The sequence below is a fragment of the Ixodes scapularis genome, unplaced genomic scaffold (genome assembly GCF_016920785.2).
Source record: "Ixodes scapularis isolate PalLabHiFi unplaced genomic scaffold, ASM1692078v2 PGA_scaffold13__105_contigs__length_92229423, whole genome shotgun sequence".
NCBI lineage: Eukaryota > Metazoa > Arthropoda > Arachnida > Ixodida > Ixodidae > Ixodes > Ixodes scapularis.
The window spans coordinates 53,238,868-53,266,140 of record NW_024609839.1 but is presented as its reverse complement, the minus strand read 5'-3'; the positions used below and the strand labels follow the sequence as shown (position 1 = coordinate 53,266,140).

The window sequence follows — 27,273 nt, the reverse complement described above, 5'->3', positions numbered from 1 at the left end:
TTGTATTCAAGATCCAGCTGATCCTTTTTTTTTATTTTACTCTTTTAATTATTTAGCTTTTATTCATTTATATTTGCTAATTTATCTTCGGCCATAAATATAGCGACATACCTCCCATCTCGCCCCTTAGCCAAAAAAACTTTGGAGACTCGCTGACCAATGTACTAATTTCACAAAAAGAAAAAAAAAAAAAAAGAAAAAGAAAAGAAAAGCAAAACAACAAAACAAGCTGTTTTTATTAGCGGTTGAAATATTAATATGAACAGAGGGTGAAATATGCTGAGCCATTGGGATATCTTATTTAACAACTAAAAATAGTTGTTACACACGGCATCGTGTCTTGAAATGTGCGCGGCGTGCGCGGAAACAGCGCTGAAGCACTCTAGGGCAAGGCGGGCGAGGCAGCGAGGGGAACGCTGCCGCCATCTGTCGAGTGTTGCGCTCAACTGAGTCTACATCCGACCAGAGCCGTATATGTAGAGAGTTTGGCCATTCGTTGGGAAGTATAGGAGACAAATGAAGCGGCGCCATTGGCCGAAAGCGGGCTGGGCGTGTTCCAGGGCGTCTTCAGAAATTCGAATGTGACCAACCAGAAGCCGGAAATAATACCCTGGTGGTGGTCGCGAGAAACAAACCTGATAACTGCATTGGAGTAACTCTTGATGGCTGAAAATATGGTACACGTGATGTTTCAATCACACTCATCTAAAATGATGGTGGAAGAGTGCGACTAGCGGAAAGATCGACATAATCCTTACGCCAAACGCCGAGCGCCGGGAATCTGCCGTCAGAGCGGTCACACTCTGTCCGCGCAAAACAGAGTTGAGCGGCGCATTCGTTTCTTACATCTTTCTGCATGACCATGATGAAACAACACGTACACCCTATTTTCAACCACAAAGAGTTTTCAACCACGGCCAAAACACATCTCTTATGCACTTATTAAAACCATATACGAACATAGACCTTCGATGATCGATCGGCTCAGAACTGTTTCTCGCTACCACCGCTAGGGGATTCTTTTCGGCTTCTGGTTGGTCAAGAGAGCATGCCAAGCCCTCTTTCCGAGTCTGCCGCACGCCCTGGCTCTGCCCGCGCCTCCCATTGACCAAACTCTCTACATATACGGCTCTGCATCCGACGAAAGGCGTGCGCCCGAGACATGCCGAGACGTCGAAACGGATGGATCTCCCGAAAATTCTGTAGGTGAAAATAAAAAAAATGTTTTTTTTTTTTTATTAAAAAATGAGTTTTTTTTTTTTTATTTTTTTACTCAGGTAGGTTCATATTTCGAACTGTTGATATCGTGCGCACGCTCGCCAATTGAGTACGAGTGCAGCTTTCAAGTTGTCCATTCCATGCGGATCTTCTGTTGTAAAACGAGCCGGAAACATCGGGGCCGGCACATAGAAAGCAAACTTTCACTGTCACCAATCCTCATACCATTTCATTTAGACCAAAGTAAACGTATAACTGCCGGTTCCTACTTGTATTGCTGATACCACGTGACATTACTGACCATATCCTAGTCGACTGAAGTCCGGTTTCGCTTCGTGTTTACTTTATTCCCTTCATATGAATAAAAACTGAAACAAAAGGCATGCGCACCGAGCAGGTGCTTTACCGTACAGAATTTCAAAACGCATTTCTCATCGTCTAAAAAAAAAAATAATAACAAAGAGCAATTAAAGCCGCTCACATGGACTACAAACCCCATTCTATTAAAATCGTGTATTCACCTCCACTATGTTAACCTAATGCAAACCTGTGCGTAAAAGCTTCATCTCATATTTTGACAAGTCCCTTGGGCATGCGTCTTACCATCTTGTGTAGAACCTTCCAACGTTTGGCCCGTCATTAAATGGACCGTTAGATACTTTCGCTATATACTGCTCAAAATGAGTCCTTTGCGATTTTGATCTGAACACCATCACATTTTCTCTTCACGCACTAACAGTCACAAAAGAATTTTTTTTTAATGCAGCATTTGGATGGGATAATTAAAACATTGGTGGAATTTTCACTGAAAGCCTGTAGATCCCAATACACTAGTCCACCTAGTGAATGCCATACGCCATTTCAAAAACAGCCCAGCTGGTAAATGAAAAAGCTACTTGCCTACCGAAAAAAAAAAAAAAAAGTATACCTGCATTGTGTGTTGGTTCGTCAAACGGTCAACTCAACAATAGTCAAATGCAGAATTACTACCAGTTTTTTTTTTTTTTTTTTTTTTCATATAGATGAATGCAAATCTAAAACCTGTTACAACAAACAATGTTGACACATAAATGGAGCCAAAATCAACTTGAGCTCTCCACACGTAAAGCATTTAGCGATCACCACCCCCTCCAACCTTTTTTAGATGAAGGCCGAACACCAAAAGAAACTACACGAGGTGATAAAGTACTTATGCCGTCAAACATGTTTTCGAAACGACCATTTACGAGACTGAAACACCATCAGCAGCTGACGAAACTTGCCAACAGATTTCTGTTAGATACATACGGGCAAAAACATCACTTTAAATAGAAAAACAAATGCATATTTGGGGGAACGCACGAGGTCACGTGTTCATAAAGTCGCTGTGCCCTTCAAACGAGTGATAACCAATATCTGGACCAATGTGGCTGCACGCACGGTGCTCCGCATATGCCCAAAAGCGTCCAGTCGGAACCAAGGTGGCAGCTTTGCTAGCAGACGACAGTGTTATCCGGCCACACTGAGAGGGCGCCACCAACCTGGCAAGAGTGCCTCACGTACTGTTACTAAAACTGACTGAACTGCAGCCCACTTCAAGAAGTTCAGTCTTGTTCATCCATCCATGGCGGTGCCGCCTGAATAATGCTTCTCTCCCGACAGCACACCAAACGCAGGGCGTCGCCTAATGCAGTAATCTTGTGGGCACCGGAGTGACGATAAGATGGTCGGGACTCACCGTGCTCCGCATTCCTCGATCAGTCTGCTAGGATAGAGGCCTACACTACAGGAAATGAGCTCGTGTTAACTGGCGGGTATTGGATCCCGATTCGCTCACCGAGACAACAAAACGAAGAACAGGAACTAGTTCTGCCGAAAACCCCTCAACAGAACTCGCGGGGGTTCGGTTCGTGCGAATGTACCGAACCCCCGCAGGGAAAAGAATCCCCGAATCCGCCAATGCACGAAGTCTGCGCCTCGTGTAGCCCTCTGAAGGAAACGGCGGCACAGCGCCGAAAAGAGTGGCCCTCAGAAGCATATGATAACCGTCATCTCGCAAACGCTTGCAACTCACTTGTTGCAACCGTTTGCAAGATGACGGCTGCCAGTACTCGGAAGAAACGTGTGAGAAGCGAATTTCGTCGAGGGGCTTTAGTTTTGCCCGCTCAGCAGACACTGTCATGTCCTCGCAACCAACGGGGGGAGAAGCTTTATTGATCAGACTAGAAGGCCCCCCAGAAGGGCAAAGGGGCAGTCCAAGCACGGCTCCCAGCCTCGTTCCAGGCAACCTGGGGGTCCTGCCAGAAGTGGGTGCCCACGGGGACATGCAGGAGGGTTCCGCCCAAAGCCCGGTGTGCTGAAACGACGTCCCGTCAGACGCTGCAACACCCGCCTTGTCTCTGGGAGGCTCCGGAGCTCCCGAACACACCGCCGCTACGCTGCCTGGAACGCGTCCCCGAGCGGCGCGTTCTTTTGTTGCGGTCATTTGTCGTCTGCCGCCGCTTCGGCGGCAGATGATGTGGTGCAGGACGCCAATCGCACCCGTTGGAGACCTGTTCCAGGCGCCGTGCTGCGGTGTACGGAGAGATGAAGACGAGAGTCGTACCTGCGAGGGCGGGATCTTGCGGAGGCCCGTGCAGCCGGCCTCCCGGCAGCTGCCTCCTGGCGACCGCGTAGGGGCGCCTCTGTGCGGGCGGCGGCTCCGTGGCATTCTTCACAATCTGCGCAGTGCGGACGCCGTGGGCAAGTAAGTCGGTGCCAGTGGCTGCAACGCGTGGTGTCTACGCTGGATCCCTCGGTGCTCCGGGAGCCCGACGGGCGGCGAGCGCCGGATGTCGTGCTCAGCAGTTGAGAAGGCGTTAAATAAAATTTCAAGCATGTCCCAATCCCATGGTTGAAGTCCGGAGACGTTAAATGTGCGGCGTTTTAAGCCGCTGTCGTGCTACATGTATGTCGTACAAAAGACGTGCCGTTCGCCGCGGAAACGATGAGGGAACTATCTCAAGGAAACGCCTCGAGCAAGTTCGATGCATGCTTGCTTCATACCTTTCGTACTTACTCAAGTAATAGCCACACTGTTTATGAAGAAAACCTGAAGGTTCGCTTTTCCGCGGAGCACGCGGATTGCCAATCACCGTGATCCGGCGGTCTATAGGACAGAGATAACATCTTTGTGTGAAGATACCATTTGTGAAGAATGCATTTGTATGAAGAATCGTGTTCTCGATCTAGTTACTCGCTATGTTATTTATGCGCAACGCGATAACTGGCTGTGCTTGCGTTCTGCGGGGAAGTAGACGCAACGGCCTTGTTCATAAACAGTGCGGCTATTACTCGAGTAAATACGGTATGTACGCTTCGAACGTAGTCTGCAGACGGTTTGTGTGTGACCGATGTGGTAGGACTGTCATACAAGGAAAAAAGACAGTGCCTACAGACTCTTTTGTATGATGTATGAGCAGTGTTGCTGCGGCTTAAGGGTGACAACGGTTTAGCGGCAACATGAGTACATATATACCACTCTCCATGCCATCGTGCTAACGAGAGCTGCTCTGCCAACACAGGAGATAGGGTATTGGATTACCGACGGATAGGTCAGAATTTTAATTTGCACCGAGGGACATACTCTTTTGTAGAGACGACTGCCAGTGTTACTGTAAAACCCTTTATTTTCGCGGCACCTATTGTTCACAAATCTGTCGCAGAGGACATAATTGCAGCCACTAAATTATGCAAATTCCAGACGCATGCATTGAAGCTCTTAAAAACCAAAATTTTCGCGTGTCTTTGAATTTTGCAAAATTCACAAAAATTAAGGGCTCGTAAACATTAAGGGTTTTACAGTATCATGGTTTTTGTTAACATGTCCCGATGCTCCAAGCTTGAAAACCAGCTTAAGACACATAATTACGAGGAAGCTGTTGAGACTAGGGAAAGAAAAGGGCGACAGGTCAAACACAAGGTCTCAAACGGAGCTTCAACGCATTTTGCAGTAAAAGTGCACGGTACCCAAGACTTAAGATGCTCTGTTCTCTCAAACTAAGGTGGAAGCTTAGACAGGAGCACACTTAGTTTCATAGTTATAGTGTGCAAAGTTGTCAAAGCTGCTGTGGATGCGCAAATTGGCTATGGATGCGAAACTTGGCTAAGGATGTGCAACCTGGCAATGGATGCAAACTAAGCAGTGACCAGTGTACCTCTCCCAGCAGCTTGGAGTCGTCCCCGAAGATTGTGCCGAAGGAGAGGTCTGCGGGCAGGGAGCGATCTGGGTCGGGGACGTTCCCTGGGGCCGCTGCCCGGCGCTCCTGCTCGCTGAGGAATCCACACCTGTGCGGAGACCGGAAAATCACACCGAGGGCCCCTCGCACAATCAGAACTCCGCACTCTCACGAAAGGTGAGCTGCATCCTCCCAAAGAGTGGGCGAAGTGTGGTGTTACGAGGGCACAGCTGTGACTAAAATCTCTGGAGAAATTTTCGTTGCAGTCTCCCCCAGGACCACATGTGTCTGCCTCTGTGACCTCTTGTTCCGAGGCAGACGAAATGCCTCCACGTGGTGGACCTCTTCCTCTAGATTAATTCTATACATCAACTCAACTCTGTTACGTTATGCCATGTTCGTGGTGCTTCGGGCACACTTCTGGCCTGGAAGTCTGGGTGGAAGCCGCCATGCAGGACCGGCATTGCCGTGCTGTTTTGCAGGAAACCAGACTAAAACCTGCCTTCTCGTCAAAACGCCTCTACTGAGGCTGTACCAAAAGAGCCGGGGAAAAGCGTGAAGATCAGTTCTAGTGTGTTTTCTGCCCGCTCGGTTCGTCTGGGAACGTGGCTAGCAGCAGTGAAAAGGAAAAACTAGAAAGGGTTGGACCACGATTGCTTGTGCGGGAAGCACTTTGGGTTGAATTTACTGACACTTGTATTCTTCCGCTTTATTTGTTTTCTTCCAACATGAACACGGGAAAATCGTAGAGTTGTCCGGACCACCCGCAAACCACGTTCGGTGCGTCTTCATATTTGAGCGTCCGTCCGAACGCTCGAGCTGTCGTCTGCTCTTCCAAACTCGTCTGCTTATTTAAACTGTCGTCTGCTCATTCAAACAACAGCGGCCCATAGCCAAAGTGTTGACCCGGTAGTTGTGATAAGTGCGAGCCTCAAAAGACTTTTAAGTTTGAAGGTTGTGGCCATTTGACACTCTTCGAGGATCATTTCCACTGAGATAATCTTTGAAAAGCCTTCCCGGCTGTGTTCCCGGTCTTTGCGAAAAATAGCTGATAGGGTCGGGTCAGGGTATATGGACGGAAATGACACATTCCGTTCATTTGCTTTGGTGCGGTGTAAAAAAGCAGCTTTCCCAAAATGTGCCCCAAAACGAGCCAAATTTTGTACGATCGTCGTGAAATGACTATCGTCGACACTGGATATTGCAAATGCTCTGTTACTTGAGATCTTTCACAAATCCCATTTGGATAATGCATCACCGTGGGGTACGTACAATATATGTAGGGTTCTGCGTTTTCGGTTTTTATTTTTTCAAAATTCGGCATACTTTTTTCGGTGTTTATTTTAAAATTCGATTTTCAGTTTTTTTCGGTGTATATTTATTCTCAAAACATTTTACCGGTTTTTTTCGGTGAACATAAAAGAAACACCATCAGACACTGGATCAGATGACTCAAAGAATAACGGCACATATATATACATGGTCTTCGCTGCAACTTTTGTCAGGACACACCTCAAAATCGCGGAATTCGCGGGCATAATCTTCAGCACGCTTCCTTTTGCTTCCCATTCTGACGGCGTGACCGTCTGAGGTGATGACCGTAAAGAAACCAGTAAAATGGCAAAACAAAATCTATTGTATTAATGTTTTTGACCACAGGGAAGTTTGAGAGAGGGTGATAAGAAGGTATCAATGGCTTTCCTCGATGTCTTCTGAAGTGCATGACACCCAAACTCTTTTTAGGAACAGGAACTTGACACACTAAGCCCGATCACAGAAAGGACACAGATGTCCCGCGAAGGCCAATCCACGACCCCTTTTGTTGCATGTTGAACCTTAGAAGAGGGCAATCACGAAGATGTCACACAATGTCGATCCTTGCAAAGCCCTTTCTCCCCTTTCCCCTCTCCCACCCACCTCGACGCGGCCCTAAGAAACTAACCTTTTTCGGTTATAACCGAATTTTAGAAAACGGATTAGACATACTTTTATCGGTTTAAACCTAAAACGCCGAACTTACAAACTGAGCTCTTTCGGTTAAAACCGAATTTCCAAAAATGAATTCGGCGTACTTTTATCGGTTTAAACCGAAAACTCCGAACCCTGAATATATGTTATTCGACTGACATGGCTCGTAGAATTTCTTGTTGTGAGCGGGCAATAGCCGCACAGTTTGGCTTCTCCGTGTGGTCAAATAGTTTTCGACAGTTAAGTTGCAGATTCACACGAATGAGTGTTTGCTGCCATAAAAAAATAAACATAAAATGAAACAAACATCCCAGTTGCATTTGTTTCGTCCCACATAGACACACCGAAAATAGCTGCCATTTGTTTTGTTCCCAAAAAATAGTACAATGCTTTCTTAAAAACAAGAAATTCTATTCGCTTTGAAAACAAAAGAAAAAAGAAAATGCAGCATTTAGCTGCCACCAGCGTCCGGAATTGCGTCTACGCACGCTGCCACAGCCTACCGATGAGAAAATTCAAAGCCCAGCACAGTCGGAGAACACTAACGTAAACTCTCAAAATTGGGGACGGTTGCTGTAAATCGCTTCGTTCGAGACTGCCGCTAGATGGGTCTATAAACCGCACTACACGGGAACCGATACTGCAGATCGCAGACACAGCAAACCCGGGTTCCATAGTGCAATAAGCACGCAGGAACCCGCTACAAATTTTCGTGTCACAGGAACCCACAGACCGTGGACGCAGGAGATACGTGTTTCGCAGTGCGCTAAACACATACTGAACTCTAGCATCACACATGCCGATACTGCACATTGCGCATCTCTGGCAAAATCGGGGGTGGGTGACATTTCAGAATTTTTAACCTACGGACGTTTAATCGGCAAGGTGGTACGGGCAATCTCTCAGGGGATGGCTTTTGTATGGGAGTTTACGGCATATGAACTCTATGACTTGAGTGGAAGGCAAAAAAGGCAAGAGAGCATGCAAACAATGGAAGCAAAGAATAAAGAACTAAACAGGACTAAAGCAACTCTATAAAATTCATGCTTGGCATTTTTTTACAAGTACCGCCAACCATTGTTGTGGGAACGCATGAGACATGTGCCTCGAGCAAATGCACCACCGCCATTTGCTTCCAAGGGCTTCCCATGGCACGGGTCTCATGCTTTGGTGGAACATTTGACGCACACTCGTAAGACAATCGCATCGAGGGGCTTTAGTCAGGAGAGGTACTAGAGGCAGGGCAGCAATTGTCGTGTATAGTCCTTTATTCTTTGCCCGTCGTCTTGCCTTCGTCGGCCTCAAACCGACTTGCCCACATCGCCACCTTTATCGAGTGAAGGGCAAGGCACAATGGTTGAAGGATTTGCGACGGAAAAGAGAATGCCTCCCCCGCAGTACAGGGCCAGGAACGCATCTCAGACTAATGCAATTAGCCCCCTATTCCACCCATGCATCGAAATTTGTCCCGAAGTCACGACAAATGACGTCACAAAAGCCGTCAGAAATTGAGGGACTGCTTGTGTGGACGCAATAAGCACGCCGGTCAGAGATTCGTTCCAGGCGCCCAACCCGCAAGAAGGGGCGAATGTGCAGACCTGTTGGGCAGCGGCTTTCCCCAGGAGAGGGCGATGTGGCCCAGCAAGAGGTTGGTGCACAAGCGCACAGCCATGGGCAGCCAGTGGATGCCGTCGTCTGCCCGCAGGTCCAGCAGCAGCCTCAGGTGGAAGTGCAGGTCCAGTGTGTCCACCATGAAGCGGTCTGCCACCTGCGTGGCCAGAGGAGCAGCCGTGAGTGGAACGGTCGTTCGACGCGGGTTCCACACCATGGAAAAACTGGCAAGGGATGTCTAGACCCCCCATTATTACTGCGAGCATGTGCGTGTAAACGGTTTATGTGCAACCATGTGCATGTTTTTTTCAAAACATGTCTAGGCACCACCCAGTTGGTGACAGGGACATTCGTGTGTGGGTGCAACACCTTTCCCTGTTCACCTGCGCACCGAGCGGTGCTCTGAACTAAGTGCAATAAATACCATCGGTATCAGTGATTAGCAGTCGAAGTCGGATTTTGGTTTCTTTTCTGCGTGCCAAGACAACGACAAAAAGGTTCATTTCTACCTCCTGGGGACCTTTCACGTGCAATCGAAACTTCGGTTAGGCATACTTTGTTTCAACTGGAGTCCAGACGCAGCCGATGCTACGAGATACTGGGTCCAATCAAGCAGCGTCAAAAGTGCAAGTCACTAGGCATTTTCGGGTTATGATTGGTTCAGCTATGATATACAATGCACAGAAACTAACGAACACTATGATGGTGTGGTTTTGATGCTGTCTGATTGGCCCCATTAGCTTGTACCGTCAACTGCATCCCAACTCGAGGTGAAATCAGGTGGCACGTCCCCCGCAATAAGCCTCCGTCAAAGAGCGGGCCCCTTGGCCGGGATCCAAACCGGTCACCCGAGGGCTTGCAGGCTGGTGAGTTACCTCAGAGCCACCAAGGCGGCCCTCGGTGTTGACGCAATAAAGCAGTAAACGAGCCTAATGACCAGACGAACGATAGTGCGCGAACCAGGGAGTGTTTGGCTCATACTATTCAGGTCTGCTTAAATAGTGCTTAAACGTCGACGACATTTCACTCAACATCAGGGATGGTCAAGGAAATTTGGGTGTTCAAAGACCCCCCCCTCCCCCCCTTCCAAGAGCTTCTTCCCCCTCCCAGGATTCCTATACTATGTTTCAGCCTAGCTCCGAGCGGGGCCAATCAAACGCTGGCGATAGGACGCGACTTCCCCTGCACCTCGTATGTCACTCTGCGCTGAACCTGCACAGAGGTGTCGAAGAAAGATGTTTCGTCTGCTGCGGGAGTATCGACGGCATCGTCTGCTACATAACTAAAAATGTTGCTTCGCGTCCTGGATTAAAACTTTGCTTCAATGTGGTGGCTGATGGGCTTCGCAGAGGGCCGTGACAGTGCTGGCAGAGGAAGGCCAGAATTCAAACACGGAAGTTGGTACTGTTCGGTGCCCAGACGGGTCTTTCCCTCTGCCACAATGCCATCTGGAGCCTACGGAAAAAGCGGATTGAGCGAGCTCTGAATAGACTGTCGCCTTGTCCCTGATTTCAAACAAAGCAGCACGCTCTCTCCTTTAACGCATAACAGCAACAAAAGCATACTCCGTCTCTCCCGTCGAACTGGAGTACACATTTTCTCGGCGCTTCATCGACACTGCATGGCTTTGCCTCTGACCGCCGCCTGGACACACGATTTTGACCAGTTTTTCATTGGAGAGCGTTTCCCGCCGTTGGCGGAACAACTTTTTGTCAATTTCCCAACGTTTGTTAGCTACGATATTTGTTGAACAACTTTGCGGTACGACGTGGTTTGAAACTCCTGACAAAGTAGAGTACATATTCATCACAATCTCATGCCTGATGTCCAAATGTGCCTTTCTTTTTATCTTACGTTGTTGTGGAAATTAGGAAAACAAAAAACCATAGGAAGTCCAGCAACTTGGCGAGGAAAGCGTTGAATTTGAAGCCCACGACTCGACTGTTGAGAACACAAAGTCACACGATAAAACCGGATAAAAACAAATGTGTAGTCGCATCAGTGTTGCCAGCGGGTAGGCATTTTTCGTCGGAGCATATTCATTACTATATTATGAAGAACCTGGAACGTCTACTTCGTGATGCATATGAACGCTCTTTTCCAAGTGGTGAACCGTCTCCCAGCCTTTGGCTGCGCTCGGAGCTAAGCTGAAACGAAGTATAGAAACGCAGTTTGAGACGACCTCGACTACCTTGCCACTGCCAGAGGAAGGAGGTGAATGTGACCCCGGGGGGGGGGGGGGGGGGGGGGATTACTGGGTCAGGCTTGGGGGCGAGGGGGTTTGTGCAGAGATTCGACATCACAGACAGATGCGATGTTACAGGCAAAGCATTTCTGTGATCCATCTAGTTGACAAACTTGCCAATGCACAAAAAAAAAGGAAAATATTTTCTAAAGGAGAAAAGCTGGTGTATGTCGTTGTAACCATTAATAAAAGCTGCACTTGGGAGCCTAGGGAAAGAGGGCAGTTACCCCTTCCCCCATAAAACTGCCCTCCCCCTAGGCACGCGTCCATCCATCCCCCCCCCCCCCCCCCCCGTTCCCCCTCCAAAAGAAAGGAATGCACTAGCAAGACTATGGTGCCTGGGACGAGTCTCCGACTGGGGTGTTTAGCGTCCTATTTCACCCATGCGTCAAAGGTGGCCCCGAAGGAGGGGCAGATTTGAGAAGAAAAAGGGAAGGGGGGGGACGACTCCCCTTTAAATTTTTCAAGGTAAGCTTTTTTTTAATGAAAGAAAAAAAGAAACATTATCCAAAAGGTCAGTTTTTGGTGACATAGCAGCAGATAGTGGGTCAACAAAATAGATCTGGGCAACGTTCCAGCCCGATTTGGCGGCGTAACAGCAAGTGAGAGCGAGACTGACCTGACAAGGTCACGCGCCGCCCCTCATCTAGTGCGAGTAGGCATCTCAAAAATTCGGCCCAGAAAGTATGGGTGTCAAGCGTTCGGGGTGAGAATGAACAGGCACTTTCGAAAACAAGAAAGTAGGACGAAATGATAAAATTTACGTCCCGAGTCGGAATAAACAAAAATCTAGAAGTCCGTGCCCGAGCTGTCCTTGCTCGGCCAGGCGCGCAACAATGTCTCAGCAGACTACACCCCCCCCCCCCTCGCCCCCCCAAGCATGACCCATTATTTGGGTCATGATTGGGGGAGGGGGGGGCAGTCGATTTCTGCTTGATAACGTCGTAAAAATGCTGCGTGCTACAGCAGGGGTGCAGAACATACAGCCCACACGCTCATACAGCCTGCGGGCACTTTTCTATCAACCCGCGGCCCGGCTCAGCATAGCAAGTTGCTTACTATGCCATTCAATTCATTGAGCTCCGTCCCGGATGGCAAGCAGCAACGAAACCCTCTGACCTACTTTTCTGTCTTCGGCAAAGAAACTGCGATTTATCAGTTCAAATTTTCCCTCTCCACTAATCTCACTGAGAACAATAAAACAGTGTGTGTAGCCGTCCTTGTCCATTGTGTGGTTCTGTCTCAACATGTCTGTGCACAGAACGCAAAAACTTTTTGCTCTCTCTGAAGAGATCCCCTTCCCTCTTTTACCATGGACGCTATCAATCCTCTCCTTTTTTAACGTGAAAGCATTAACTGTCCCATGGAGCAAACCGACATCAGCTCTTGAAGCCGCACCAAAGAGCATTTTCCCCTGTTCCAATGGAGCGAAGCCTGTCGTCTGTAGCAGAAATCTCATGGATGGACTCCCATTGGCTGGCGTGCGTCATAGTTTCAAGGAACGAGGCTCCCATTGGCTCTTGCACGGCATAGTTCCAAGGAACGGCCCCGGAGGAACCCTCTGCATGGCGGCCCAGCACACACAGCAGCCCGGCCGCCCGTAAGTGAGAGCAGCTGGCCGCAGAGCCCACACGGGCAAACTCCGGAGAGGTTGCACGGCCGAGCTCAGCGCGTCGCGGCCACATCACGAGAGTGCGCGCTCGGCCGTAAGCCGCTACCTCGGCACTAGCGAAATGTGGCCGCCCACGGCAGTACGCCACAGACAAACTAAGGAAGCAGAAGAACGACATTCATGCTTTTGCATTCACAACTCATAAGTGCTTAGGTGATCTCGGAATTTTGTTGGAATAGTTAGGAATTGCATCGTTTGATCAGAGAACCCCCGGGCACTGGAGGTCGATAAGCTCCAGTCCCCTGGTGGGCACTGTAGCTTATCGACCTCCAGTGCCCACCAGCGCTGAAGACTGCATAGCAAAGCTCAGCTGCACGAGTTCTACAAAAACCTGGACAAGAATAAGTATGTACAAAAACCTAGAGGACCACACCTTGAAACTGTTGTCACTTTTCGGGAGCACGTATGTTTGTGAGCTGACCTCACTGATGACTCTCAACAAAAACTGCCTTTGATCTGCAATGACGTACATGACTTTGCGAGATGTGCTGAAGACGGCAACGAATGCAATGACACGATATGGGAAGCCTGATTGCAGCCAAAATCCACAACACATCACACTAGGTGCAGCCCACACAGCTTTTAATAAACTGATTTTGGCCCGCCTAAATTTTTAGTTATGCAACCCTACGTTACGGGTCCCGTGCAGCGTCCGACTCACCCCGCGACAGAAGAGGTTGGCCTCCAGGACGTGGAACCGGAGCGAGTACTTGAGGAACTCGAGCTGTGGGATGAGGAAGCCTCCCCGCACGTCCTGGGACAGTGGCGGTGCCGTGAGCCACAAGAGCAGGCAGGAAGGTGGCAGGGCTTCTCGCAGGGCCCCAAATAGACTCTCCAGGTTCGCCTTGTACTGCTGCACCCCGTCGGGACCCCACCTGCGAGGGGAGCCAGGCTCGCACATATGCAGCAGAACCGTTATCGTCATCCCCTGAACGGTGCTTCGAGCTCCCATTGCCAGAGCCAGCCATCTTGGGGCTGGCTCTGGCAGCCACAAGAAAGTTAAGAAAAAAGGCAGTTCCTCGATTTCTACATTTTGAAGTCGTTAGAGTGTCATGGTCTTGCCGGCGTGATGCCGCAGAAACTTTAGCAGCCAGAGTTGGGACACCGCGACGACGGCGACATTTGTGTCTCGAGTTTTCTTTAGGAACTTTCGCACCTAACCACGAAGATTGCGACACCCGATGGCATGACACTGCGGCTTTTGTGGTGTCGTTTGTTGACACTTAGGGACCACTTTTGATGCACGAGCAGAGTAGGACACTAAACGTCACACAATTTTTTAGAAATTTTCAATGGAAAAATGGGTTGATGGATACGTAAAGCTCCACGGCGTCAATTACCAAGAAAAGGACCCATTTCTCTATTGAAATCCTTCGAAATCACATACAAGTTTTGAATAAGATAACGGTTAGTCCTGAAACTTTGGCAGCTGGTTTGGACAGCTAGCACTACTTTTCGTTCGTTAAAGGCTCGGCATTCAGTAATGCACCGTTTACTTATAAATTTTTTCATACGTAGGGCCATATTGTACGACGTCACAGCTTTATGTTGTAGGTCTTTCCACCGCAAAATAAACGTCATTCGCTGAAAAAGAACACCTTGTACAATATTTTTTGGACACGTTGTACGGCCGAGTGTTCTCTGGCACGATAGTTAACAATATAATCTAGAGGAAATAGGTCCCATGCATTCCAGCTGCTTCAAAAACGGTAAGGCGTAGACGCGGACATCGGTGGTCGCAGTGGGAGGTCCTGACGGGTCCATATAGCTGTTGATGCCTTAATATACACGAAGAAACAGGAAAACGTCACCTCTAATGTTTGTGCCTAGTTCTTCCCTAGCTTACTTTGCAGAAAAACAGCAGCATAGCGCATTGCGTGAAAATAAATTAAGTTGACAAGCCCTCGAACAACGTCCACTCATTGTGGCAAAACAATTGTGCTAAACTCTTATGGCTTGCTTTTTTTCTGCGCTTCTTCGTTGCTTTCTTTCTTTCTCTGGACCACCGTTGTCAGTGCTAAATCTTTTTTTCTTTTTTTGTTCGGTGGGTCTTTCTGCCCAGGGGACAGAGATAAAGGCGTGAAGCCTGACAGAGTCTCTGCCCCCCAAAAGTTCAACAGTTAACAGTGCAATGAATACATTCAGCAAAACATGGCACACTCGGTAAAAATAAAAATAAAAAAGAAGGCAAATGAAACAGCTGGTTCAACGTTCAACAGTGTGAAATGTAAAACGAAATAAAAGGGCGCAATAAAACAACTAGCGAAATCACATCTTATTCAACAAGCATGATTCGAATCGTATAACAAATGTAACGTTGTATGACACAGAAGCATCATATCACTAATATAGACATAAAAAAGAAAAAAAAGAACACCTTACTCAAAAGGAAAAAGAAAAAGAGCACAACATAAAATAGGACTGATGGCCACCATTTAGTTTAGCAATGAAGAATGATTGAATATATGTCAAGAGCCACATTCGTAGTTAAGTATAAGTACATAATAAAAATAACAACTTAGCCTACATATTACACAACTGAGAAGCTGATATCACTGCTCAAGAGAAAGCTTCGGCACTGTTTCTTGAAGGCATAAAATGTTTTACTATAATCTATAGTCATATCTGTTCTGTTTAGCATGTCGGTAATCTGAAATGACAAAGTTTGGCGGCCATAATTGGTTCTTATTGAAGGCACCCTTTGCTTTGGGTCTCGTAGTTGGTAAGAACCTACCGTAGAATACCGCGCATCCGCCCATGCCGCAATAAGCTCCCATACCTAAATTTGTAAGAACTGAGAAAATATGCACAGTACATTGATAAGTAAAGTTGATGACTGGACAAGTGCCCATCCCCCATCTTTTTGCGATTATCTCTAAATTTTGAGTGGGCGCTTGCCCGGTATTTTACAGTAAACTCGCTTTTGGTATGGAGTATATTTTGTGTTTGTGGATCCATTGTAAGAGCTTAAATAGCATACTTGGTCTGCGTTAAGCATAATATATTTGAGGAATAGCGGTTGGGTTCTCATGTTTCTGATATCTCCTTTATAATTTTCGCACATGCAAAAAATCCTCTTCAGCAAGGTGACAAGTTTGACATACCGTAAAGTACTGGGCAAGTGTCCACTCAAAATTTAGAAATAATCGCGAGAGAATGGGGGATGGGCGCTTGTCCGGTCATCAATTTTAGATATAAATGTACTGCGCATATTTCCACAGATCTTACAAATTTGGGAATGGGCGCTTAATGTGGATGGGCGGATGTGCGGTATTCTATGGTAGTTTGAATAGATCGTCGTCCTCCAAACTAAGATGCCGTAACTGATTTTAGAGTCGACAAAGAATAGTGCAACATCTCTTTGAGCCAGGTGGGCAGCAAGTTCTGTACCTTATATATACTTCCCGTAACACGAGATAATTCACCTTTGAGTTTATTCACGTGAGTGTTCCATGAAAGGCCCTCAGTAAACCGTACACCGACAAATTTTTGTTCCGACACTTGCTCAAGCACAGTGTCTTCAAATTTTAAGCTTATGGGGCTGCAGTTAGGTTTATTTACTGGCTTAAAAATAATACACTTAAATTTGCTTGTATTTAGTTTTAAACAATTTGTGTGTAACCAATTGGATAGCTTCCATAAGTAGATATTTGAAACAATTTCTACGCATTTTTTCGTCACTCCAGAAAAGGATACATACGGTACGTTGGTATCGTCTGCATACATTATCAGATCGGGGAAACCGGATATAGTCGTCATATTATTAACATATATAAGAAAAAGTGGACCTAAAATTGACACCTGAGGAACACCATGCTGTATTTTAAGTCAATTGGATGATTTGCCGTTTATTACTACATATTGGTAATGATCTGCAATGTATGTTTCAATTACTTTTAGAGCTACTCTGCGCACACCGTAAATTTCAAGCTTTCTAAGTAAAATATTCTGCTGCACAGTATCAAAAGCTTTACTTAAATTTAAGAAGAGACTAAAAGTAAATAATTTGTTCTCCATATTTTCAACTATTTTATCCTTTATGTTAAGAAGCGCTAGCTCCGCCGATTTTGCTATCGAAAGCTGTATTGGGACTGCGTTATTATATTATGCTTCTTAAAAAATTGTGTTAATCTATCAGCAATCACACACTCAAATATTTTAGAAAAAACTGGAAGAAATGAAATAGGGATGTAGTTATTAATCTTTGTCTCACCACCTCCTTTATACACGGAGGAACCCTGGCTATTTCTAGCTAGTCAGGGAAATCACTAGACTGAAGCATCTTATTTACTATATTCGATAAAACTGGACCAGCTATGGTCACGGTGTACTTAATAGATAGGGTTTTTATTAATCTATTCCAGCGGCGACGTCATTTTTTAGGTTTCTGATTATTTTATCAATTTCAAATGGTACCGTTGGAGTAAGCATAAGCGACCCAATTTGGCTTCCCGCGTCAATACAGTCATCTATGTTGGCAGCCCTGCCAGTGTACACACCCATGCTAATAAAATGTCTATTCATTTCATCGCCAAGTTATTTACCAGTGACACGTTTATTATCTATTAGTATTTCTTTCAGATTTTTTCTCATTAATAGTGTGATGCTAAATTGTTTCTATGTCTTTGTTATTTTCTCTAGCAGAGGAGGACTCTAGACAGAAGATTTCAAGATGGCTACTAATATCACACATGATGGCACCTGCTGTAATATGACGAGTGTCGGTATTCGTTATGCATACGTCAAGGTACGTGGCAGTGTCCGCAGTTATACTAGTTGGCAACGTTATCAAATTGCTGCAGGCATACTGGTTGACAATATTGCGAAAATTTTGAACGTGAGAATCATTGGAAATGGTGTCTATACTTATGTCGCCGAGAATAAAGAATGGCACAGATAGCGATCCAAGGAAAGGCAGTGCATTCTTAAGAAAGGTCATGAATTCATATATATTACCCGAAGGTGGCCTGTATAAAGCAAGAACAATAGTATTTGATACCTTAACACACAAGCTTTCAATGTTTGCATCCATTTTAGATAGGTCATCTCCAACCCCATGCTGTAGTTTATCTTTAATATGAATAGTGATATCGCCACCCCTTTTCTTATCTCTGCTCATGATTTCACACTTGTAACCCTGGATGATTGGCGGCATATCCTTTTTGTCAGTCAGGCTTCCGAAGTGCTAGAACAGGGGTGGCCAGGCTGACCTGGCCTAAGAGCCGCAAAACCACGAAACTTCCAAGAGCCACAAGAGAGGGACGGGTGGGGCAAACTTGTCCAGAGCAATAAACAAAACTCGAAGTACTTGCAATCTATCTGAGTCAAACGCAGTCTCACTGTGCGTAAGGTAACAGTAGCACAAGACTACCAAACCGCTACCTGTCCTTCGATGTAAAACGCGATCCATTTCTCTTTTGGAGAAACTGCTCGTGTGACCGGGAGGGTGGCGGGGGGGGGGGAATAGGTGAAGGAGCCGCAAACCGCACCTTAACACGCGCATGCAGCTCATGAGCCGCAGCTTGGTCACCCCTGTGCTAAAACATTGAATTGCACATCAACGAATGCAAAAATACTTTGAGGTTATCAACTTTATTCTCTATGGGTCTTACATTTAAATGTATTGCTGAAATATGGCTTTTACCTTCTTTGTGCTTTTTACTGAATGAATTGTAGTCATAATAATAACAATCAGGTTGGACAGTTTCCATTTTTGTAGTGTCGTGTGCACTCCAGCTTATAGTTTAATTCAAAAATGTTTCCACAACAGACATGCTAGCAATTGCAGTGTTCTGCCACCACTTGCAACCAGGGCTGTAAAGTACCTAGGCACAAGTAACTGGAAATCGGTATCTCAATACTTTTTTTGTATGGGAGGTACAAACCTATATACTTTCATTTCTCGGTATCTGTATCTTAGATACACTTTTCAGTAACTTGTAACTAAGTAAAGTTACTTTTTACAGGTACTTTTTTATTCACTTCGTCAAAATGGTAGAAACTATAAATCTTGAAGTATTAACACACTACCATGTTACGTCGAGTTGGGTACATTAACGTTGAGTTGGGTACGACCTGGGAGGCACTGACTTGATTGAACGACGTTTTAGCGAATGAAGCCCCGCCAGTGATGTTTCATCGAACGACACTTTAGCGAATGGTGGTGTTCATTTGAGCGAACGGTGGATTAGCAATGCCGTTCGAGCGACACCAATTAATTAAATCGCTTCGGAACTCTGTTTACGGAAAATAGTGACCTGCTTTCTTCATCTCAAACCGAAACCGATAAAGAGAATGAAATACTAATGTGAATGCGGTTTTCCTTATTTCTCGCATGGACACCAATAAAGCACATTTGTCAAACTCGTTTTTGTGTGTACCCTTAGTATAAGAAGCTTTACTTCCGATATATTTTGAGAAATTTGGGGAAAATAAATAAGGAAAGTATATTTGAAGTAACTCAAGATGTCTAGCAAATGATTATTTTGAAATTCCGCGACTTTTTCAGGTTTTCTCTGACAATTCCGGGTGAAATTCCCTGACCAGAGTAGAGGCGGTTAAATATGTAAGACCAATACAACAGAAGGCATTGAGCATTGAGCACTGTGAGCATTATTTTGCACGGGCTTAATGCAACTTGCATATTCCGAAATATTTGGGTTCGTCCAGTCTGGATGAAACGAGAACTTTCTTGCCGCCGTCATCGTCATTGAAGAGGCCGCTTTCGGAAACACAATGAAAACACAACGCTCAACCACACACGTCAATAACTGAACAGCAGCATGGCAGTCAGACGCACACTTTTGGATACTTTCAGCTTTGATTGGTTCTGGGTCTGCGGCTTTTCCATTTGTTACTAAATTTAAATCCAGTCCAATCCAAGGCTGGTAGTGGATTTGTCGGCTGTTCCCCTTGCATCGAGTAGCACACTCTACAGCGGGTGAGCAGAGCCCGTGCTCCGCTTTAAGCAGAATTTGTTGCCTATTTTTCTGTCCCCAAGTTCTCAAGCCTTTGCTCAGGGCACTCGATGGCGCTTCCGGCTCATCTTCCCTGAGTGGGCTCGCCTTTTGACAATATCCCTTACAATTCCCTGATTTTTCCCGGTAATTAAAATTTCCCTGACAATTCCCGGTTACTAGACTATACCTGTACTTGTACCTAGGTACATTTTTAAGCGAGTACCTAGGTATGTACCTAAGTATCTTTTCATATGAGTAGCTGTAACTGTATCTTAGGTACATTTTAAAAGTAACTTTTATACCCTGCCTGCAACCCTGGCCTGCGCACTGCGCATCAGCCTTTTTCGTGACGTGTGAACCCTCGGCCCACGAAAGGACCCACCACGTGACACCGGGAGATCCATTTATCGATTGACCCACCGCGTGATGTCCCAGAGGCAGGAGCTAATGGCCACCACGTCTGGAACGTCGTCGGCCAGCCTCGCCAGGATGCTGCGGACGTAGTCGCTCCACACGCGCGTCAGGAAGAAGAAGCTGATGCTCCCATTGCGGGTGCGGAAGAGCCGCTCTTCGCGGTAATCCCGCCCGTTGTGTTGCTTGCCGTGGCAGACGAGCACGTCCCCCATGTGGCTCTCCTCCATCTGCGAAGGGACAAGGCCAGGGCGACATTACCAGATCAGGGTCAGTCGTAGAGCTTCCCAGAACACCCGACGCCTTTTCGTTGCGCGTCTGCTCGGTCATGGTGGCTACGTTGTCGGCCACCCTATGGACAGAAGCGGCGGAGCTGGTGAAACATGGAATGCAGACTGCTTTCATAAAAAATGATTCGGTTTCGGTTTTTATGGCAAACGTAATGTTTGAGCAAAAGTTTACGAAAGACGAGTGTTCGAAAACGGTCCTCCTCCCTTGCTCGTACCAGCTCGTGTGCAGGCAACAGAGAAGAACCTCTTGGTGTGCGAACGCAAAAGGAGACAAGGGACACACAAAAACATGTCAGATACGGACAGCATTAAACTTGCAACAAGTTTATTCTCTTTACCGGTGTGACTTTCATGGTGCCCCTGATGGCTCATGGCCACGCTCATCCCCTCCCCGTTGAAACAGTCCGTGTCTGACGTGTTTGTGTCCCTTGTCTCCTTTTGAGTTTGCACACCAAGATGTTTAACCAACACACTCTCCTAATTCTACCTAAGAGAAGCACCGTTTTCAAACGTTGCTCTTCTGTGGAGCTTGTTGACTGATATAAATGAGAACGTTAAAGGGGCCCTCCAACAGTATTTGAGCGTCGACTTTTTTTTGCGTTTTCTGCACGCTAGTGGTCCCGGAAACCCAGTGGACAACGAAAGAGTTTGAAAATATTAGCGCATCATATTTTAATTTGACAACTCGGAAACACCTCCTCCGACGGTGGCGTCGCGAGGTGCCGAATACGCGCGCATAACGGCGCTCCCTTTCACTATACGTCACATTCTCTGGGTTTCGTGATTGGCGCGAGCCGTCCCAGGAATTTTGAAGCGAAATAAAGTATATCACACGTTAACCGTCATGATTTCTCTAACAAGTCATTTTCATAGAGCTAACAAAGTTGCAAAATAAAGTTCAAAAAGGGCGAAAACAACGCCTTGTCCCCCATGCGCGCCTCCCAGCGGCGTCCGCGACGTACCATCGCGAGCAGACGACAAGTGATCCGTGCAGACAATGCGCATCGTATTTTCACTTGTGCGCCCCCGGTCCCGGTCAACTAAAAGCAGTAAGAGGAGCCAGGGGAACCCTTATTTTCTTTTAGTGCTGTGACAGACTTTTCAATGTTCGAGTGAAAGGCGGCGACGGGACCCAGCTTTTGCCCAACGGGACCGCACACCAGTATGTAGCTCCTACTCGCTGAGGTGGCTCCGGTGGCGGAGTTGCGGGAGATATGAGTCTTCCGCGGCAGTCAAAGCGGACTTAGGCAGAGACGCGTCGCGGCGCTTGCGTGGAGTGTCCTCGTACGGCGCGACGCCCAGCTCCGCACTCAAAATCCGAAAAGCCCGGTAAATTCATCGATGATGGCAACCCGATCCCAAAGATACGATGGTTGCAGCTAGGCCTAATGGCCGACGAGCCGACCGGGCCAACGCTTTGCTCCAATCGCCCGGGCCGACGCTTTGCTCCCATTGGCCAACCGCTTTGCTCCAATCGCTAAACTGTTTCATTTTACGTCATGAAGCGCAATGTTTTGCTTATTTAAAGTTGTTTTCTGCAATATTTCGTTTTCTAATAACTCACAAAATATTGCGAATTCCTGTAATATTTTTTTTCCCTCTGTGTTCCCGCTTTCATGGAGCTCCATTTCAGCGCGAACTTCAAACCGGTCAAAAAATTGTTGGTGGGCCCCTTTAAGCCAGGGTCAGTGTCGTATAAGGGCGGATGAGAGTTCTCAAATATTTTCTCTTTTTTACTAACTTATCTCACTAACATAATGTACACATGTGTATCTCTTCAAGCTGATTTCGGATCTGCAATCAGTTTCAAATATCTCTTCTCGGACGAAAGATATGGCAGAACATATAATCCTAATAAGGTAATTTCTTACGTGTCTTTAGGGTAATTTCTTGCTGAAAATCTTTTCTTCTAATAACATATAGTAATTTCTAAAGGTCTAACATACGTCCCAAAGCTAAATGAATTTATAAAGGAGTGTTATTAATAAATCGCAGCTTTTAAAATAAAGTAAATGGGACAATAATAACCTAAAGTTGAAACTAATTACTTTTTATTTGTTGAGTATAGGGCCAAAAGTAAAGCTTTAGGATCCATGTCAGTTATAGCAGATAACATTCATACCAAGTTTTTTGAAATCCATTCAGGAAAGCACTGCAAGGTAACCGCACTTGATGAAAAAGGCGAAGCCAAGAAAATTGCGGTTAAAGTTGCTTCTATACTTAAAATCCAAATGCTCGAGACTTGAAACTTGCTGTATTTTTAGAATAGCTAGAGATTGAATTAAGCAATCACATTTTCTTGGGAGCTACTCTGGATCGTAAAAGTTTTTAAAATGGTACTTTTTTTTAATAACAATTTTAATAACAATAACAACACAAAGGAAAAAACGGACAACCACCCAATGTGAAACCAATTAGATGGCGAGTGTCTAAGGCCCGTTCACACACTCCCGTATGGTTATGACCAAGTTCTTCCGACCTCTTACGAGACCATGCTGTCGCCATCTATGAGGTGGCCCCGGAACTGCATTTTGCTAGAGCGAAGGTTTTGCACTATTTGCGAGATCAAATGTATTTATCACCTATTAGAAATATGGTTGTTTGTAAAAATGTCAAAAGTTTTCTGAACCCCCCCCCCCAAAAAAAAAGAATGATGCACATAAAAAGAACACGAAATGCACCGAAATGCCCAGTGCTCCACGGCTACCCAACAGGTGGCGCTTGTTTGTTCCCTCGTACAAGATTTTAAGGCACACGGTTACAAGCGGTCGCAAGTGCGTGAACCAGACTTCAGAAGTGGAAACGCGTTACGTGGACACCTTTTCGTGCACACACATTTCGCTGGCATTGCGACGTTTCAAGAAAACTTGTCTCATGAACACGTGCTCCTGTAACGTTTCAATAACGACGCTTCTTTTTTTTTTTTATTGCCGTAAAATATTGGGCACTTACCCATTCCGTAATGAGTGCCCATCCCTCAATTTTGTGACATTAAAAAAAAAAAATACACAAAGGTCATATCTTTACGCATTGTTGACCTAGAAAGTGCCCGTCCCGTAGCTTGCTCAGGATTTTACGGTAAGTGGATTTGATTACTAACTTCATTTCGTTTGCTGGAAGCAACCTGTAACTATGGCAGAGCCAGGAACAAATTAGCAAGACCTAATCCTAGGCTTCCAAACGGACCATACTGTGCACGGTCAACCCTAGCTTCGGTGAACACTGCTCCAGAAAAATGGGGCATAATCCCAGGCCAGAGTTTGCACTTTTCAGAGCCGACAAGGATTTGGTGAGCTAGGCAACCATTCCGATGCTGGCAAACGATGCCATGTGCAGCGGGTTTTTGAAAAAATGTTAGTATTTCTTTCACTGTAAAACTGAACTGCGCATCTGAGCCTGTCTAGTGTGTTGGCTTCACTGAGCGACACAAATTACTTCGGTTTATACAAGGAAGCTAGGGTGCTATGAGCGCAGGTCACCTATTTATCTTGGAAACAAAAACGGTGTTTAGTGTAACATTTATGCCAGGAGGCACGTTTTAATTCTGGAACGAAACCGGAACTAACCTCCATTTTAGATTTTGGGATTTAATTTCTCGGTATGGGTGCTAATGTTGGATTCTTTCATGACTCAAGCAAGATGGGTCTCACAGCGTAAGTATCGAGTTAAAAAAGTTGTTCGCGGAAACTTTATTTTGTGACATACGTGCCGATCCATGCACTTAAAAATATTTTCGAGAGTTCAGTGTCCTTTTAATGCAGCATAGAATACTGTATTTGTTGAAAAAAGTCTGAGCTGATAGTTGTGCGTTCTTGCTGCCTTTTCTTGCTCAGATAATTGCCATGTGAAATAATGAACAGCGGGCCTTTTAATGGTTTTGCCCAAATACCTTTTAATGGGTCTTAGGGTATTTAGACGATTAATTGCTTTAACATTATTCCTAGCACAAGAATAAGAAAATCAATCCAATTTTTACAATATGTTCACAAAATATATAAATTAAGAAACGCTGCTCTCACTACAAAAGTTCAAAGACGAAATCTGAATCAGACAGCTGAAGTATGTGTCCTCTTTAAAGCAATGCGTGGCGCATAGGACTTAATATTACATCCAGTGTTTGACAGTTTGTCTCTCTTGATAATGATGTCAGAGTTTTTCATAAGCTAAAAAGAAAACGAAATGAGACCTGCGATCGTAATGTTTATTGGGGTCCCAGATTGCCGTAATTTGTAATAATAATAATAACAATAATAAAATTAACATATTTTAATACATAGTTTTTCAAGCTCTAATATCATTTGTTGCTTATGATCTAATTTCAAATGCACAAAGTATGACAATCAAAACCGTGCAAATTATTATCACTGGTGCCAATTACAGCATTTTTAATTAACAAGTTACCAAATAATAGTCTAAAATCAATTAATAAATTGTAGGTCATCTGAAAAATCCATGTAAACTTGCATTAACTGTGGGTAAAGCATATGGTACTATCAAAGTTGTGACTTTTGACAATCGGCAAATCTTTCAAAGTTGCTGCCAATATCCTTCCAAACCAAATGCCCCGCAATTAAAAAAAACAAATGAAAATAAATAAATAATAAATTTAGTTTTTTTAATTATAAGCAATTTTTTTAGAACATTTAGTTTCTTTGATTTTTGCACGCCGTCGCCTTGCCAATTTCAACCTTCAAGTTTGAAGAAACGCCTACCTGCTTGCACGTCTCACTCAGCACACTTCGTTGGCGTTGAAAGCTGGTGATACAGTAGAGTTTTAATATGGCCTATGCGAGCAAATGCAAGCACTGCGAGTTTGCGGAGCCCAAAATTGCGGTCTTGGATTGGTGCATGCCAACGATGCGCATGTGCAACGTGGAGGGAGCACACGACTCTAACACAAACACATAGCACAAACATAAGGTACAATCCCATACTGGCTGCAGCACTACGTTGAGGCAGTAAAGAGTGTTGCTTGCATTCGGAAATGACATTTCGCAAGCCATGATTGCGAGCGGTTCTGTCGTACCCATTGAGCAAAAGCTGTTGCAGGAGAATTGGGGGACCCCCACTAGAGTGCTTCCCGTTTTCGCCGCGGGAGGGTGAGCAACGAGCTGGAGACACGAATAGAAAGATTCCGGGGGTTGGTGGAGGTGTTTAAATGCGCACACCGCGCGCGATTGCTTGCGCTGCAGAACCTCCTGGGTTCGATCCCCACTGCTTGCCCATTTCGGGGTGGATGAGTTTCGTACCGCTACTGCGTGATGCACACTAAAAACCCTAGGTTAGCGGTTGTACTGCACTAGCTTAATTTCTCATCTTCAGCTATAAGACAGGTCACCTGCTGAAGCGTGTTAATATGAAGGCTGTATAAACATACAAGCAACCTTTCTTCTTCTCCTTCTTACCTCCCCCCCGCCCGTTTTTTTTTTGTTTTATTTTTTTAATGCGTTATACGAACGCGGGAGCCTTTTGATTAAACAAACTGCCGACGAAACACATCGTTCAACGAATTGGACGCAACTGCAGGCGATGATTGATGGTTCGTCGTGCAAGGCGGTACAGGCACTCACTTGATCGAATGACGTTTTAGCGAACGCCCACGTTTCATCGAATGACACTTTAGAGAATAGTCGGACGTCGCGAAGCGGCGTTTTCGGGTGGGCCAAATGGGTTCAAATTTTTGTAATGCGCCGCCGCAGACTGTTGCCGCGAAGCGGCAAGCGCAGCGCGGCGGATGGGTTAACGCGCGCCCCCGTTATTCGCTAAAGCGTAGATTCGCTCAAATGTCGCTGTTCGCTCCAATGTCATTCGCTCATGTGATATGGATGATATGGACGTACCCCCTGGCACGGTACCTACCTTGCAGCGGAGACGCTTGTTAGACACCAGCTGGTCCACCTGCCACAGGCATACCAGGTCCTTGTACATGGCCCGCACGTCTGCCGAGAGAAAATTCCAAGAGCTCTCAGATAAAGCCCACAATTGGGAACAACATGCCTCGAACCTAAACCCGAAAACCCCGACTCACTCGAACAGCCGAGCAGAGCGACCTTTTTGTTGGCCAACAGCTCCCTCATGTCGGCCTTGAGGAAGACGTCGGGCATCGTTGGTACTTCCCCAACGCTCGGGTGGCGTCGTCTCTCGATTCCGTAGCCTGGACGTTCTTCGCGCGGACTCTCAGCTATGTGCGCGTCTCAAAACTACTTTCGTTCGTTCGTTGCGAATCGGTTGACGTTTGAACTACCCGCTAGGACTAACAAAACGTGCTGCGTTGCGCGTCTTCTTCTTTCCCTAACCTCGAATCCGGCGCGCCGCCAATCGCGCCAATCACGAAAGTTATCAAAGCGAAACTGGCCGAACTTTTGTCGATTGTTCTACAAATTCGGCTAAATTCGACGAAAGGCCCAGGGTTGTCAGACAAGTAAAACGATTTGTATATTTTTCTTTTTCTTCTTTTTGTGGCGGGAAAGTGTTTTATGCAAGGGCGGTTTTATGTATTTGTTGAAGTTCAAATGCGACATATTAATACTAGAGCCACTAAATAAGCTGCGCTTAGAGTATCGGCACTCCGTTCCCCTACATTGTTGTGGGCGCCGCCATTTTGACTCGTATGCAGAGCAGACACAACTGCCCATCGTCATCATTCGAAAGTGCGACTTCCCCAGCATTAGATTCGGTGTTAGGAAGGTCATGTAACATTGCT

At 46.0% G+C, this 27,273-nt stretch overlaps 1 protein-coding gene across 1 annotated transcript; it reads right to left on the bottom strand.

Moving 5' to 3' along the window:
* Positions 1-3,381: 3,381 nt before the first annotated feature.
* LOC8033368 (PC-esterase domain-containing protein 1A-like) lies at positions 3,382-26,674 on the bottom strand. Its single transcript, XM_040206281.2, has 7 exons — positions 26,599-26,674; positions 26,430-26,509; positions 20,290-20,510; positions 13,572-13,785; positions 8,981-9,150; positions 5,394-5,523; positions 3,382-3,917 (listed from the first exon to the last, which is right to left on the bottom strand). The coding sequence occupies exons 1-7, from the start codon at positions 26,672-26,674 to the stop codon at positions 3,570-3,572; spliced, it is 1,239 nt and encodes a 412-aa protein (XP_040062215.2). The 3' UTR covers positions 3,382-3,569.
* Positions 26,675-27,273: the final 599 nt, after the last annotated feature.

Bases quoted from the DNA above. Each gene is read 5' to 3' on its own strand.
- LOC8033368 (XM_040206281.2), bottom strand. From the start codon at position 26,674: ATGCCCGACGTCTTCCTCAAGGCCGACATGAGGGAGCTGTTGGCCAAC. The intron at 26,510-26,598 runs GTGAGTCGGGGT...TTCTCTCGGCAG, and splicing joins CGCTCTGCTCGGCTGTTCGA to ACGTGCGGGCCATGTACAAG. The intron at 5,524-8,980 runs GTCTGCACATTC...GTCTCCGCACAG, and splicing joins GGAAAGCCGCTGCCCAACAG to GTGTGGATTCCTCAGCGAGC.